The 14,825-nt window shown below is 38.0% G+C and overlaps 1 protein-coding gene across 1 annotated transcript in view; it reads right to left on the reverse strand.

Annotated features, from left to right (window-relative positions):
* TBC1D22A (TBC1 domain family member 22A) overlaps nucleotides 1-14,825 on the reverse strand; it is a 133,888-nt gene that overhangs the window by 97,565 nt on the left and 21,498 nt on the right. The window contains exons 5-6 of the mRNA XM_034442082.3: nucleotides 7,068-7,138; nucleotides 887-1,015 (exon numbers count right to left, since the gene is read on the reverse strand). Of these exons, the coding sequence (XP_034297973.1) occupies nucleotides 887-1,015; nucleotides 7,068-7,138 (200 nt within the window). The remainder of the gene's footprint in view (nucleotides 1-886; nucleotides 1,016-7,067; nucleotides 7,139-14,825) is intronic.

The raw sequence follows: 14,825 nt of genomic DNA on the forward strand, positions 1-14,825 counted from the left end.
AAATTGGGGAAGGACAAAATCAGGCTGGACAGAGCAGGGGAGAGGTAGAACAAGGGAGAGGGGTTCAGATGAAGACCAAGGCTCACCCCTTCCTCATCCTAGGGGGTGCAGGGAAGAACGCAGAACAGAGCAACGTGGGTTGCATGGCTTACGAGGAAGGAGAGGGCCCCGATTCCCTTCACAAGGCACACCTGGGGATGGAGTTTAAAGGAGAGGTAGTTGGGAGGGGCATTTGTCAGGAACAAATGCTGAATCAATGTTGAGAGTTGTGGCCTGCATTCCTGGCATTCCTCCTGACTGTTTGAATTAGTGCCATACTTCTGTGTGCTTATCTTGTCTTGCTGGAATTATTGTCATGACTCATTATCTTGCCCTGCTGGAGTGATTGATTGAGGTCATTTTGCTTACAGCATTTGGACTGGAGTATCTGCAATCAGAAGCTGCTGCAGGTTTGTGGGAGAGCTTTTCTCCAGGCCTGAGAGTAAACAGGATGTTGGGGGCAAAGTTGGTGCCAATAAAGGGATTCGTACCGGTTCTCTGGCTGTGTTGCCTTTGTGCCACGCCCCAGGTCATCACAGAAACCATAGCCTAAGCTGTTTCTTATGATCAGATAGCAATAGCACTTAGACATATATACCGCTTCACAGTGCTTTACAGCCCTCTCTAAGCGGTTTACAGAGTCAGCATATTGCCCCCAACAATTTGGGTCCTCATTTTACCCATTTCGGAAGGATGGGAGGCTGCGTCAACTTTTAATGTGTGCATTTCAAATGTCCATTTAGTTTGGGATAGTATTATAGTAATAAAAAATAACAGAGATAGTCTTCCTACAGAACACACTTCTGAAATTGCCTTATAATTAGAGTCATTTTAACAATTCCTTTACCTGTCTGTATGTATCCTGGTGAGTTTCTTCATTTCTTGAATCATAATATTGTTCAACGAAAGCGAAGTATTCTTTCCGTTTTCTTTGCAAAGTGCCTTCTCGCCTATCTGTATTTGCAGGAAGATAACCCTAGAAATTGAGAGGTAAAAAGGCAGTTATTAATCATTAATTCAAGGAAAAAAATCAGTACTATGATATCAGGTATCTTCAAATTAATTTCAATCAGCAAAATAGCCAATTAAATTGAGGGTTTTCACCTTTGAAATTTTGAGCAGCATTTTACTGAACCATTTTGCCAATGACTTCATTGGAGACCCAAATTATAATTGCTACTTATACTTTGATTTTAATATTAACAGTAAAAAAATAATATTCAAAGGGATAAGACCTACTAAATTTCAAATAGACTGAAACTTCATCTAATTAAATTTAAATTCAATCAAATTAAAAAGGTACACAAATAAAAAAATATTATACGAACAGAAAAATCTTATCTTTAAAACTTTAAAATAAGCTAAGATACACTTTCCTTGCAAATAAATTCAGCATTAATGTAAATCAGATTTTGGCAACTTTCCAGACACTCTAATGCGATTTTGCATAATGGTACAGGCAATATTGTTAAAGAAGAAAATTATTTTAAAAATGATTGAAATCTTAGGAGTCTGCAAAGTATACAATTTTTTCAGAATCATTACTCTGAAAACTCACAAATTTAGACAGTCTCTTGAAATTAACCATAAAAAGTGTATCACAGGAACCGTATTGCCAATCCCTGAAGCATAAGCAAAGAACGTGGCCTAACTCATCTTCATTTTGCAGTCTTATAGATGTTAATATATCCATGTAAAAAAGGCATCGCACTCAGTGCAAAATAATTGAAAAAAGTAAGATTAATTTACTTTATTGCCCAATTTATTTTTCAGCATGAAAAAGAAGAGAACATCCCTCTACGGAACTCCATTACTTCCACAGAATTCTTAAAACATCCATTTTCTGCTTATTTTCTTATGTACATAAGCTAAGGTTAAAGAATAAGGGACAAAAATGAGATAATAGCCCTAATTTGTTTGTAAATGAACTGAAATCCTAATAAGAAATGATACATGAAATTACTGAGAGTGGGTGAATGTGATTCAAAATTCAAATACAGGCAGTCCTCGCTTAATGACTATAAAAATATGACTACTCCTCGCATCTCTGTGGCCGCATGGCTGACATTCAGGCGCATTCACAACCATTGCAGCCTCCTGTAGTTATGTGATAACCATTTTGCACATCACAGCCAGCTTCTGACAAGCAAAGTCAATGGAAAAGCTGACAGTAAAATCACAATCCATGGTCATGGGATGTCCTGCTTAATGACCAGTGGGTAATTCCCTTAACAACTGCTATGGAAGTGAGGTTGTAAGACCATCATAGTCACATGAAGTCTCGCTTAACAGCTGCATTGCTTAAAGACAATTGCCAGTCCCACTTCTTAAGTTCTTAAGTGAGAATTACCAGGGTTTTTTTCCTAAAATAAACTGATTCAACAGAAATGGAGAAAAATTTACAAAATTATGCACAATGTGAAGCTATTTCCTCCCCTCTCAAAGTACTGGAACCAGCAACTGGATCTTGGAAGAATCAGGGCAGACAAAAAGAAAATATTTTTTTTATACACTACATAATTAAACTTTGGAATTTGCCACCACAACTGGGAAATTGTTACCAGGATGGCTGGTTTCAAAAAAAAATAAAATAAAATTGGACCAATCTACAGATATCATGAGGATGAATAGTTATTAGCTTCATTGGCAATGAGGCTGCCTCTGAAGACCATCTGTTGGAGGATTAGTGAGTTGTCCTGTGCGGTTGGTTGGCCACTAAAAGAAGAGACTGTTGGCCTAGACAAGCCAGGGACCTGATCCAGTGAAGCGCGGCTTAAGTTCTTAATGCAACTAATTCAAAGATATAGATTATAGATTACGCTTTCCAGAAACATAAAACGCTCATATTTGCCACAGAAGTAATAGGCAATTTCAGCTAATCTTGGCAGCTATTAAAAATGGAATAACTAATACATTTTGCAAATTGAAACCGGATCTCCCCAATACTAATCCCATGCCTAACAACTACACCACACATATTAGCATGTATGGCAGTGAGGGATAATAAAACTAAGCATACCATATTTAAATACTGTCTATATCTTAATTTTAAGAAAGCTGATTTCAAACCCCTCAGGAAAAAGTTAGTTGCAATCTATCAAGATCTACACTAAGACAGGGGTGGGAATCAACTGTCTGGTTATTCAGTTCGCTCTTTTTACCTACTGAATTGTCCAGGGAAAGTTAAGCTCAATTATCATCATGGCCAAATCAGAAAAGCTGTTATTTAATCTCAATTTAAATAACAGGATGGAAAAAACATTATCTGATCCTTTACACCTCCCTGGCAGTCAGATTAGCTAGCTGAAGGAGTGGCATCTGCACAGCTTCTATTTTCTAGCACCAGCTAAGCATTTTTGTTAAAAGTGTGCACATACTTAGAGATACAATATTTCCCAGGTATTTTTTACACTGCATTAGCTTACATTATGACTTTAGATGAAATCTGACATTTAATATCCTGTTGCATGGATTTATGTAAGGTTAAATATTAAATTCTAGGCTTCACTTCACTGTCAACAGTTTGCATTTATGTATGATACTATTAGTATCATTAAAAACAATTTAATTTCCAATAGTAAATTTAACTCTCCATGGGATATAAATGTTTTCCTTAGGGCAGACGTGTCTTCTCTTACTCGGTTTTTAAGATTAACACAGGTATTGTCTCTCTGGATCAACAGTTTCAATATTCTATACCAAGCCAACTTTTATTTTTAAACTATAAATAACATACACTACCCATGAACATGAATCACTGTAGTTTCAAAAAAATAGTAATAATACAGCAGCCTTGTTTATTGTTACAAACAAGGAATTCATCTGTACATCAGGAGACCTATAAGACATTCAAATTTCATTACCCAATGGGACTTTCCCAGACTCCTTTAAGCATGATCTTTTCTGCCTCTTGTTGGGGAAAAAAAAAATTCCAGGATCCCTCTTTGTGATCACAATACTGAATTATATCTCTTTCCTTTTTTAATCCAAAATTCTTGTGAGACTTGGCCTTGTCACAATGATTTGATTTGTCTTCCAATGGCCTTCATGATCTGTATCAATTAGCATTTTGTGAAATTCAATAGAAGTAGTACTTTCTCATGTTCTGAATGTTACTTTGGTGACCAAGTTCCAAATTCTCGCACTAGGTTGATTCTTTAGGGCCTGACTGCAGTATTTCATACATATGAGCATAGGTACTACTTATTAGTGTTAATACCACTTTATAATGCCTTGGTAAGACCACACTTGGAATACTACATTCAGTTTTGGTCGCCATGATGTAAAAAAGATGTTGAGACTCTAGAAAGAGTGCAGAGAAGAGCAACAAAGGTGATTAGGGGACTGGAGGCTAAAACATATGAAAAACGGTTGCAAGAACTGGGTATGTCTAGTTTAATGAAAAGAAGGACTAGGGGAGACATGATAGCAGTCTTCCAATATCTCAGGGGCTGCCACAAAGAAGAGGGAGTCAAGCTATTCTCCAAAGCACTTGAGGGTAGAACAAGAAGCAACGGGTGGAAACTAATCAAGGAGAGAAGCAACTTAGAACTAAGGAGAAATTTCCTGACAGTTAGCACAATTAATCAGTGGAACAACTTGCCTCCAGAAGTTGTGAATGCTCCAACACTGGAAGTGTTTAAGAAGATGTTGGATAACCATTTGTCTGAAGTGGTGTAGGGTTCCCTGCTTAAGCAGGAGGTTGGACTAGAAGACCTCCAAGGTCCCTTCCAACTCTGTTATTTTCTATTCTATTCTATTCTATTCTATTCTATTCTATTCTATTCTATTCTATTCTATTCTATTCTATTCTATTCTATTCTATTCTTCTATTCTATTCTATCCCTATCCCTATCCCTATCCCTATCCCTATCCCTATCTCATGGAGCTCTTTATTGATTCAACCCTTGTCTATCTTTAGGTTTGCTTGCAAAGTGAATTACACCTTCAGGAGTTTTCCCTTATGGCAGGTGTCAGAGATCAATTCTGGATCCTCCTTTATTCTTTATACCCTTCCCTTGGGTAAGAGCTTCAGTACCACTCTTTCACTGACAATATTCTATCAGCCTTTTGTGGTGCTTGATGAAGATACATGGTCAAATAGATCATGTTACTGTTTTGACTTGGGATGTTCTTTGCTCAAGCTGAATATAAATAAGACAGTGACCTGATTGTCCTTCCAATTCCCTCATGCATTTCTTTCCTCCATCCCATTTGTCTCTGCAATTTCCAGAGGCAGAGGAATCTGCAATGTCCCAGGTTCCTCTGCCTCTTAGGACCGTGATTTGAAGATACAAATAGGACAACAGAGTTGGGACAGAATTTGGCAACAAAGAGTGTTGAGAAATATGTCAGTAAGAATAAATTACTACAAAATGGTATGGAGGTGGTACTTAACTCCGGTTAGATTAAGCAATATGTATCAGCACTATTCAGATAACTGTTGGAGAGGTTGTGGGGAAAAAGGAACGTATTTACATATGTGGTGGGATTGTAAATTTGTGCAAAAATTGTGGAAGATGGTGTTTAAGGAGATAGAAGAAATTGTAGGAATAAAGGTAGAAGAGGCACCAAAGGTAGCATTACTCTCACTATTGGAAGATATAAAATGTAAAAAAGAGACTAAAGAATTGATAATAAATTTGTTGACCGCAGCAAGGTTAATGATTTCTAGGAACTGGAAGACACAGGGTGATTATAGTTTGGAAGAATGGTATAAGGAAGTATGGGATATTGCCATAAATGATAAATTGACTTGCAATATTAAAGTAAGGAGGGGCATAATGAAAATAAACGAATTCAATGGAATCTGGAAACAGTTCCTAATATATGTGTTTTCTGGAGGAAGAGGGATACCACCACCAGAAGAAGCCTTAAGATTCTGGAAGCAGGAATGATCCCGAGGGGTGGGGGAGCACTCAATTGTTTGTATTGTGTATATTGTTATATATTACATATTATGATTCATGTATGTTATGTATGTTAATTTCTTTTTTTTATATGTTAATAATAAATATATATATATATATTAAAAAAAAAAGGTCGGTGATGGAGAACGTATGGCACGCATGCCACAGGTGGCACGCAGTGCCCTCTCTGCGGACAAGCGAGCTGTCGTCCCAGTTCAGCTCCACCACGCATGTGTGCGCACCTCCTGCTGGCCAACTGCTTGACGGGTCTCTGGCGCGCATGCACAGGGCGGGGCGCATGCAGGGGGCCACACACGAATGCATTGGGGCACGCATGCGTGCAGGATGAGTCGCTTGGGGGGCCACACACGCATGCATGGAGGGTGGGGCACATATGGGGTGATGTGCACACATGTGCAGGGGTGAAGCATGTGCGGGGGGACCACATGTGTGTGCAGGGGCTGTGCACAGGGCTGTGTGTGCATTGCATTTTGGGGGTTCGGATGTGCATGCTTTGGGCACTCGGTTCAGAAAAGGTTAGCCATCACCGTCTTAGGATCTTGACAGTTGATGATCAACTGACTTTGTGCCTATTTATTGAGTTTTGTTATCCTTCTGAGGTAGGCAAAGTCAGGGAATAACCACAATAAGGATTTCAGGAATGGTCTTTATTGTTGTAGGACAGAAGAACAGAACTTTGAAAGCATGTTGAAGCTTTTCTTGAAACTGAAAAAGAAACATTTGTTCCTTTGGCCAAACTGTTTGTAATGCTACTTACCGTTTCCCCAAAAATAAGACATCCCCTGATAATAAGCCTTTTGAGCTCATGCACTAAAATAAGCCTCCCCCGGAAAATAAGCCCTTCCTGAAAATATTTAAATGCAGAGCTGGAAATCAGGTAAGATGGCAAGAGGAGCCCCATCTTGCTCCACGCGCCCCAAAATAATAAGACCTCTCCGAAAATAAGGCTAAGCACTTATTTCAGGGTTCAAAAAAATATAAGACGGGTCTTATTTTCGGGAAACTATTACCAACTATTTATGGTAATAGTTGTGATTCAAGCAAAATTATACATGGCAGACAAAGAACACCATCATTATAAAATCTTGAAGTACTTACTGACAGGAGCTTCCATGTAATTGGTCGTACAAGTTTTGGAATTCCTGACCAACTCAGCTTCCGCAATTCTTCTACTCGCCCAACCAAAAGAAAAAGAGCAATTAATTAAGACATTGCATGAAAATACATTGGGGTTAAGATTATTTCCTTAAACATTTCCTTATAAAATTATGTGTAAGCTCTGATTGTTACACATGAGTTCCTGTGCCTACCATTAAAAGGTTCTTGAAATGTAAATCAAAGAATTTCTGTGATTGGTTCTTTGTTGCCTAGGGACTGATTTCAATGCCTGCACTTAACAATGAAAGACACAATTCAAAAATATTAGCTTGCAAATATAATTATGACCTTTTTAAGCATGTAAGATTTACATTATGGAATAAATACTGGCTTAAAGTTAGCATCTAAACCTGCTTGGGGGTAAAATTGCCTTTTCACAGGATTATTAGTCTGGATCAATTTGGTTCTGAAAAACATGATAAACCTCTTGGTAGTTTATACAACTCTAATAGTGATTTAGTTTATTATTCAAATATTAACTTTGCTTCTGAAGTTTATGTAATGATTAGAGTTTTGGGACGAATTTGGTTTCTAAATCTTTTTTAAACGAAGTTGATATTATTTATTTACATCACCTCTAGAACAAAGTGCTTAAATGTTTCAATATGAAATTAGTTTATTTTGATCATACAAAGAGGTTAATCAAAATGCCTTTTGTAAACGGGATACTGCAAAAATGTTTGAAACATAATGATTCTGGAATCATTGTGTGCAAAAGATGGTTGCCCCCTTGCTTATTTTCTTCAATATTTGCAATCTTTTAAGAGACCATGAATTTAAGATTTCTCAGGTACTAGGAGCCTTTAAAAAGAATTATCATACAACACTGGGAAAAGGAATCTATATTTGAATTTCAGCAATAGTTTGTGGATTTGTGGACTTTTGACAATATTTGAATTTGGTAGGGGGATGTCATCAAAAAAGACAAGAAAACTTTTCAAACAATATGGTCAAAATAAGCGAACTTGTTTTCTTTAGGTCATTTTTACCTCTCTTTTTTATTATTATTAATACATTTAGAATACATTGCAGTAATACATTTAAATAGAGAGGCTGAATAAAACCCAGTTTGGTGTATTGGTTAATGGCTAGCCTACAAACCAGGAAACTGAGTTCTAGATCTGTCTTAAAGTATAAAAACACCACCATAACATGTTTGCAACTTAGCCATTTTGTGCTTCAGTATATGTCCACACTTTCAAGCAATGATTAAAAATGGAAACAAGGAAGGTGTATATGAAGCTCTTACTTTATTGTACCTTAGATAATTGCAAACTCAAAATTACCTAAAGCTCACCTAACTATGCAACTATCTAGACGACCTCCTTTGCAACTGTTTTCCAACCAACATTCCTATATCTCGGTCTCACAATGCAGAAAGAGCAAGAGAAAAAAAAAAGCTCGCTTTAAGCTTTTGTTTTTAATTCACGTATTCACTGAAATGCTCCTTAGATGCAAAGGATTGCTATGTTGTCCAACTGTTCTTCCTAGCCATTCCTGGGCATTTATAAATAGTACATGCATTGTTTACCTGATATAATCTGTTGATACATATGCATTCTGTTCCGGTGGGGAGTAGAAAGGCCGTATCAAAGATTTTTAATGCAAATATTTAATTCCTTTGTTATACCACATTTGAAACATTTACATACAAGCTGCACATTGCAGATGGAGAGATGGCCTGAGTTAAAGCACAAACATCAGAAAGAGTGAAATGTCACTAAAATTACATTCTTCTTTTGCAGATTTCACTCAAAGAAGAATTTCTATGTAGTTATACGACAGATATTAAAATTGAGTACACAAGGCAGTTGGGAGAAGAGACTATGGTTCTCCATAAAATCCCAAGATCCATTTTATTCTGGTTTTCTAAAATCTGCTGGCAACCCAGTAAGGAAATACAGATAGTCCTCACTTAAAGGTCCCTAAATGGGAGCCAGAATTTCTGTTGCCAAGTGGTCATTAGGTGAAACATTGTGCTGCTTGGTGACAGCAGTTTCAGGAGTCCCAGTTTGTTTGTTTGTTTGTTTGTTTGTTTGTTTGTTTATTTATTTATTTATTTATTTATTTATTTATTTATTTATTTATTTATTATTGCGATTTATATGCCGCCTTTCTCCCAGGGGACTCAAGGCGGCTTACAAAATGACAAATTCCAATACAAATCACAATGAAATAAAATTAAAATCAACAACCCTATTAAAAACAGTTTAAAATTATGACAGTGTACCCCCAAAAGGATCAGTTGAGTTGACGAAAGAGCGACATCTTCAGCTCAGTTGGAGTCCTTAAGCCAGGACCACACCATCATTAAGCAAGGATCTCATACTTCTGCTCTGACACGCTTGCCTTCACTCCCCCGCCTATCTCTAAGGACATCATCACATCACCAACCACAATTCTGCTTTTTATAAAGACATAAAAATCAGAAAAGGAAAAAAAGTGCAAGACCTGAGCTCCTACAGTGGATCGCCTATCAAATAGTTCCAATCAGTGGTGGAATTCAAACTTTTTTACTACCGGTTTTCTGGGTGTGGCTTGGTGGGCGTGGCAGGGGAAGGATATTGCAAAATCCCCATTCCCTCCCCACTCCTGGACGAAGGATATTGCAAAATCTCCATTCCCACCCCACTCTGGGACAAGCCAGAGGTGGCATTTGCCAGTTCTCAGAACTACTCAAAATTTCTGCTACTGGTTCTCCAGAACCTGTCAGAACCTGCTTCACCCCTAGTTCCAATGATGCTGTTGGTGTTATCCCACTCCATTTTTTTCTCTACATGCAAAGGATAATTTTTATCTATGCTTCTTGTTCCTTCTCCAAAATGAGTCATGATGGGCAGTACAGATAAAATGTATCAAATTAATTCAAAAATGGAGAAAAGTTTGCATTAGAATTATTATTTATTCTATAGTACATTCACATCACATTTTGATTAAAAAACACAAGAGATAAAAAATATAAAATCAGTAAAAAAAATTAGATTACATTACTTTTAAATTAGAAAAGCAATTTGAACATCCAATTCCAAAAGGATCAAGAGCCCAGATCCAAGAAGGACTAGAAATCTGATATGTGCTTAACTATGCTTCCAATAAATACAAAAAATACTATCTGAGAAAAAACATTTCCAGAAAATCTAGTTACAAGTTGTCTAACAATTGATTTTGCATCCTATGTTCCAGAGTTTTAATTTTGAAAAATGTACTACTGCTTGGTATTATACATCCACTTCTAGTTATATTCCTGAGTCTAAAATAGCAGGAGCCTGTAGTAGAGAGTTTAGAATTTTGAGGCATGGGAGGAAAAACTGACAGATACCTTAACAATATAGACCCAGTGTGGTGTAAATGTTAAGGTGATGAACTTCCAATGGGGAAACTGCTGTTCAAGTCCACTTTTATCCATGGAGACTCACTATGTAATATTAGATCAGGGGTCTGCAACCTTAAACACTCAAAGAGCCATTTGGACCCGTTTCCCACAGAAAAGAAAATACCAGGAGCCACAAAACCCTTCCTGTGCCTGACTATTTCTTGAGTGGCCACAAAACTAGCATATGTAGTTGAATTAAACATTCTGTTTTCTTCTGAAACTTTTCTTTTCTTGGATTTATCCATGGTTGGCCTACCGGGAGTTGAAAACCTCCATAAATCGCATGCCGGCGGGTGTTGCACATTGGTGGTTGTGACGCATCTTTTGAGTGACAGGGAGCCGCAGCAGAGGGGTGAAAGAGCCACATGCGGCTCCAGAGCCGCAGGTTGCTGATCCCTGTATTAGACCAACCTATCTCACAGGGTTAGGGTTAGGGGAAAGAGAACTCATCAAATTTGCAGACGACAGCAAACTGCCAAAACCTTGGAAGACAGAGTCATGATTCTGAAGGATCAAGATGCAATTCAGTGGAGCGAAAAGCAAGATCCTGCATTTAGGCAGGAAAAAAAAATCAAAGGCTTTTTTAGATTATGTTATATAGATTAGGGAGCACCTGATTCAATAGTAGTCCTGGCTTGCACTAGCAGAGAGATAGCATCAAGATAACAAGTGATAGTACTCTTTACTGCACTCGTGAGGCCACATTTGGAGTAGTTTCCATTCCTGGTCACCATGATACAAACAAAAAAGGATGCTGAGGCCCTAGAAAGAGTGCAGAGATGATAAGGGATGTGGAGGCTAAATCATACAAGGAACTTTCCTAACAAAGAGAAGGATTGGACTTCTGCAAATCTGCGTCCAGTTTTGTCCATCACGATACAAAAAAAAAAAGATGCTGAGACTTCAGAAAGACTGCAGAGAAGAACAACGAAGATCGTTTGGGGACTGGAGGCTAAAGCACAGGATGAACGGTTGCAGGGACTGACTGACTGACTGACTGACTGACTGACTGACTGACTATTTATTTATTTATTTATTTATTTATTTATTTATTTATTTATTTATTTATTTATTTATTTATTTCGATTTATATGCCGCCCTTTTCCGGAGACTCAGGGCAGCTTACAATCCGTTAAGCAATAGCCTTCATACTTTTGTATATACCTGCTTAGTAGGGCTTTCGGGGGCCCTCTAAGCGGTGTTCTTTTTTATACAAAGTCAGCTTATTGCCCACACAAACCGGGTCCTCATTTTATCTACCTCGAAAGGATGGAAGGCTGAGTCAACCTTGAGCCTGGTGAGATTTGAACTTGCAGTAATTGCAGGCAGCTGGTGTTACTTAACAGTGCTTTAGTCTGCTGCGCCACCAAGGCTCCTAGGTATGTCTAGTCTAGACTAGGTATGTCTAGTCTAACAAAAAGAAGGATAGGGGTGACACGATAGCAGCCTTCCAATATCTGACAGGTTGTCCCAGAGAAGAATGGATTGACCTATTCTCCAAAGTACCTGAGGGCAGGACAAGAAGTAATGGATGGAAGGTTATCAAAATTAGATAGAATTTTGGGAGAATTCCTAGAATTAAGGAGGAATTTCCTGTCATTGAGAACAAGTTGTGGGTTGCTCCATCACTGGTGGATTTTAAGAAGAGATTGGAAAGCCATTTGTATGGAATAGTATAGGGTCTCCTCCTGTATTGGGGGCTGGACTAGAAGACCTCCAAGGTCCCTTCCAAATCTGTTATTGGGTATTATGACATGATAGCTGCCTTCTAGTACTTGAGGGGCAGTCAGAAGGAGGAAAAAGGCAACTTATCCTCTGAAGCACCTGAGGGCAGGACAAGCAATGATCCGAAGCTTTGTTAAAGAGAGATCCAATCTGGAACTAAGGAGAAATTTCCTGACAGTAAGAACAATTAATTAAGGGAACAGCTCACCTCCTAGAGTTGTGGGTGCTCCATCGCTGGAGGTTTTCAAGAAAAAAATTGGACAGCCATTTGTCCGGGATGCAATAAGGTCTCCTTATTGCCCTATGATTCTATGATTCTAAACAAAAGAGGAGATAGAAATCTAATAACTAAGTGAATAAATGAATAAGTCATTATACTGACATTAAGGAGGGCATTAAACATGTATACTAGTTATGGTTTAGGAAGCATTTAGAATTCCTTGATATATTTTTTTAAAAAAAATCTTGTTCACTGAATTCACCAGTATCTTAAATCCTGCCATAAAATGCTAAATATAAGGTGGAAGCTTTCACCGTCCTGCCTGTATGTAGGTGAAATTCTTCAATATGTCATTTCCTTAATCTCAACGGTGCTTTTTTCAAGAGACAATTGGACTTCCTTTGTTTTTCCTTGAACATTTTGCTTCTCATCGAAGAGGCTTCTTCAGTCAGAACTGAAGAAGCTTCTTGGATGAGAAGTGAAACATCTTCAAGGAAAAAACAAAGAAAGGTCAGTTGCTTCTTGAAAAAGTTCAGTTGCTTCTTGGGGACAATCATAACCTGGATGACTGAAAATCTCCATGAATGTTTTGCCTACAGCATATAGAAACAAGTACATATACTCTAACGAGCTTCAAATAAGGTAAATGAAAATTTAAAAGGCAACTAAACTATCAGCAGACTGATATAGTTCAAATGATTATTTTTGCACATGAAAATTATGTGAATGTTTTTTAGCTGCACGTTCTAGAAGGAGGTCCAAAAAGCAATATTCCCTTTCTAATATTGACTGTATCACAAGATCACTTTGAAAGAAGAGGAGGCCAGATAGACTGGATCCAATTCTCAAGCTTTGAATTGGGTTTTTTTATCAGCAAAAAGGAAAGTCTGGACCATATGATTCCACGTGGTCAAAGGTTGAAAAAACTGAACAATGGTCGTTGTCATACAAATACAATTAATGTATTTGTGTTGTAACATTACATTATAATCCTTTTCTCTTATTTTTTTTTCCTTTGGGTTAAAAGAGATTTCTATCTTTTCTTTGTGTTGCAAATTAATAATAGGAGATATGGTCTGTTAGATAATCATTAGATTTATATTACAAATATTTCATTCTCTTTAAATTGCATTTACAATTTTTTGCTTCTAATTGTAATTTTTTTTAAAAAAAAACCATAAATCCCGCTCAAACAGCCATTTCCACCATATTTAGCATCAGAGAGTACATGCTGTCTTCGAAGGAATTGACTGCCATCCTTGCCCATATTCCATGGGGACGTCTGCAATTAAATATGTCTATTATATTTCAAAGTATGAAGACAAAGTAGTTCTGATTCATTTAAGCAGATCTGGGTTGAAAACAACACTGATGGAGAGAAACAAATCTCAGTGATGGATTCAGAGGAGAATATGCAGATTCAAGAAGCATTCTCCCTTCAGCAAGGACACTTGTGCAGTATGGAACTGCTCATTTTGTTCCTAGAGAAAAAGAAATACTGAAAGCAGTATCTCTTTTCCTGGCTGCCTGCAGATAAATACAGACAGTCGATAGTCCTTGTTTAGCAATCACAACTGGAACCGGCAACTCAGTCGTTAAGTGGAGCAGTCACTAAGTGAAAGCATGACTGTTTATGATTTTAAATTAGCCATTATTTCAGGGGTGAAATCCAGCAGGTTCTGACAGGTTCTGGAGAACCGGTAGCGGATATTTTCTGTAGTTCGGAGAACCAGCAAATACCACCTCTGGCTGGCCCCAGAGTGGGGTGGGAATGGAGATTTTGCAATATCCTTCCTCCAGGAATGGGGAGGGAATGGGGATTTTGCAGTATCCTTCCCCTGGAGTAGGGAGAGAATGGGGATTTTGCAGTATCCTTCCCCTGGAGTGGGGAGGGAATGGGGATTTTGCAGTATCCTTCCCCTGGAGTGGGGAGGGAATGGGGATTTTGCAGTATCCTTCCCTTGCCATGCCCACCAAGCCACGCCCACCAAGCCACACCACGCCCACCAAGCCACGCCCACAGAACCGGTAGTAAAAAAAATTGGATTTCACCACTGCATTATTTGCTTTACAAAGCTGAAAAAGGTATAAATGTGAGGATTGTTTGCAGTTACTCTTTTTAATGCTATCGTAACTACAAACAGTTGCTAAATGAGGCAGTCTCTAAACAGAGACTACCTGTAGTACAAATACCCTGGCACATGAGAAACATGTTCCAATTATTTTAACTAAAAGCCTCGGTGTCAACATCACACTCTTCCCTTTTTGAAATCGAGAGGTATGGGGAGTAGATTGATGGGAAGAAGGAAAGATATGACAAGCAAAAAATTAAGACGTTTTCTTTTGCTGCTGCTCTTTTCCCGTTTAGACTTGTCACATT

This window comes from Pantherophis guttatus, chromosome 7, assembly GCF_059756535.1.
Source record: "Pantherophis guttatus breed Tessera chromosome 7, ASM5975653v1, whole genome shotgun sequence".
Taxonomy (NCBI): Eukaryota; Metazoa; Chordata; class Lepidosauria; order Squamata; family Colubridae; genus Pantherophis; species Pantherophis guttatus.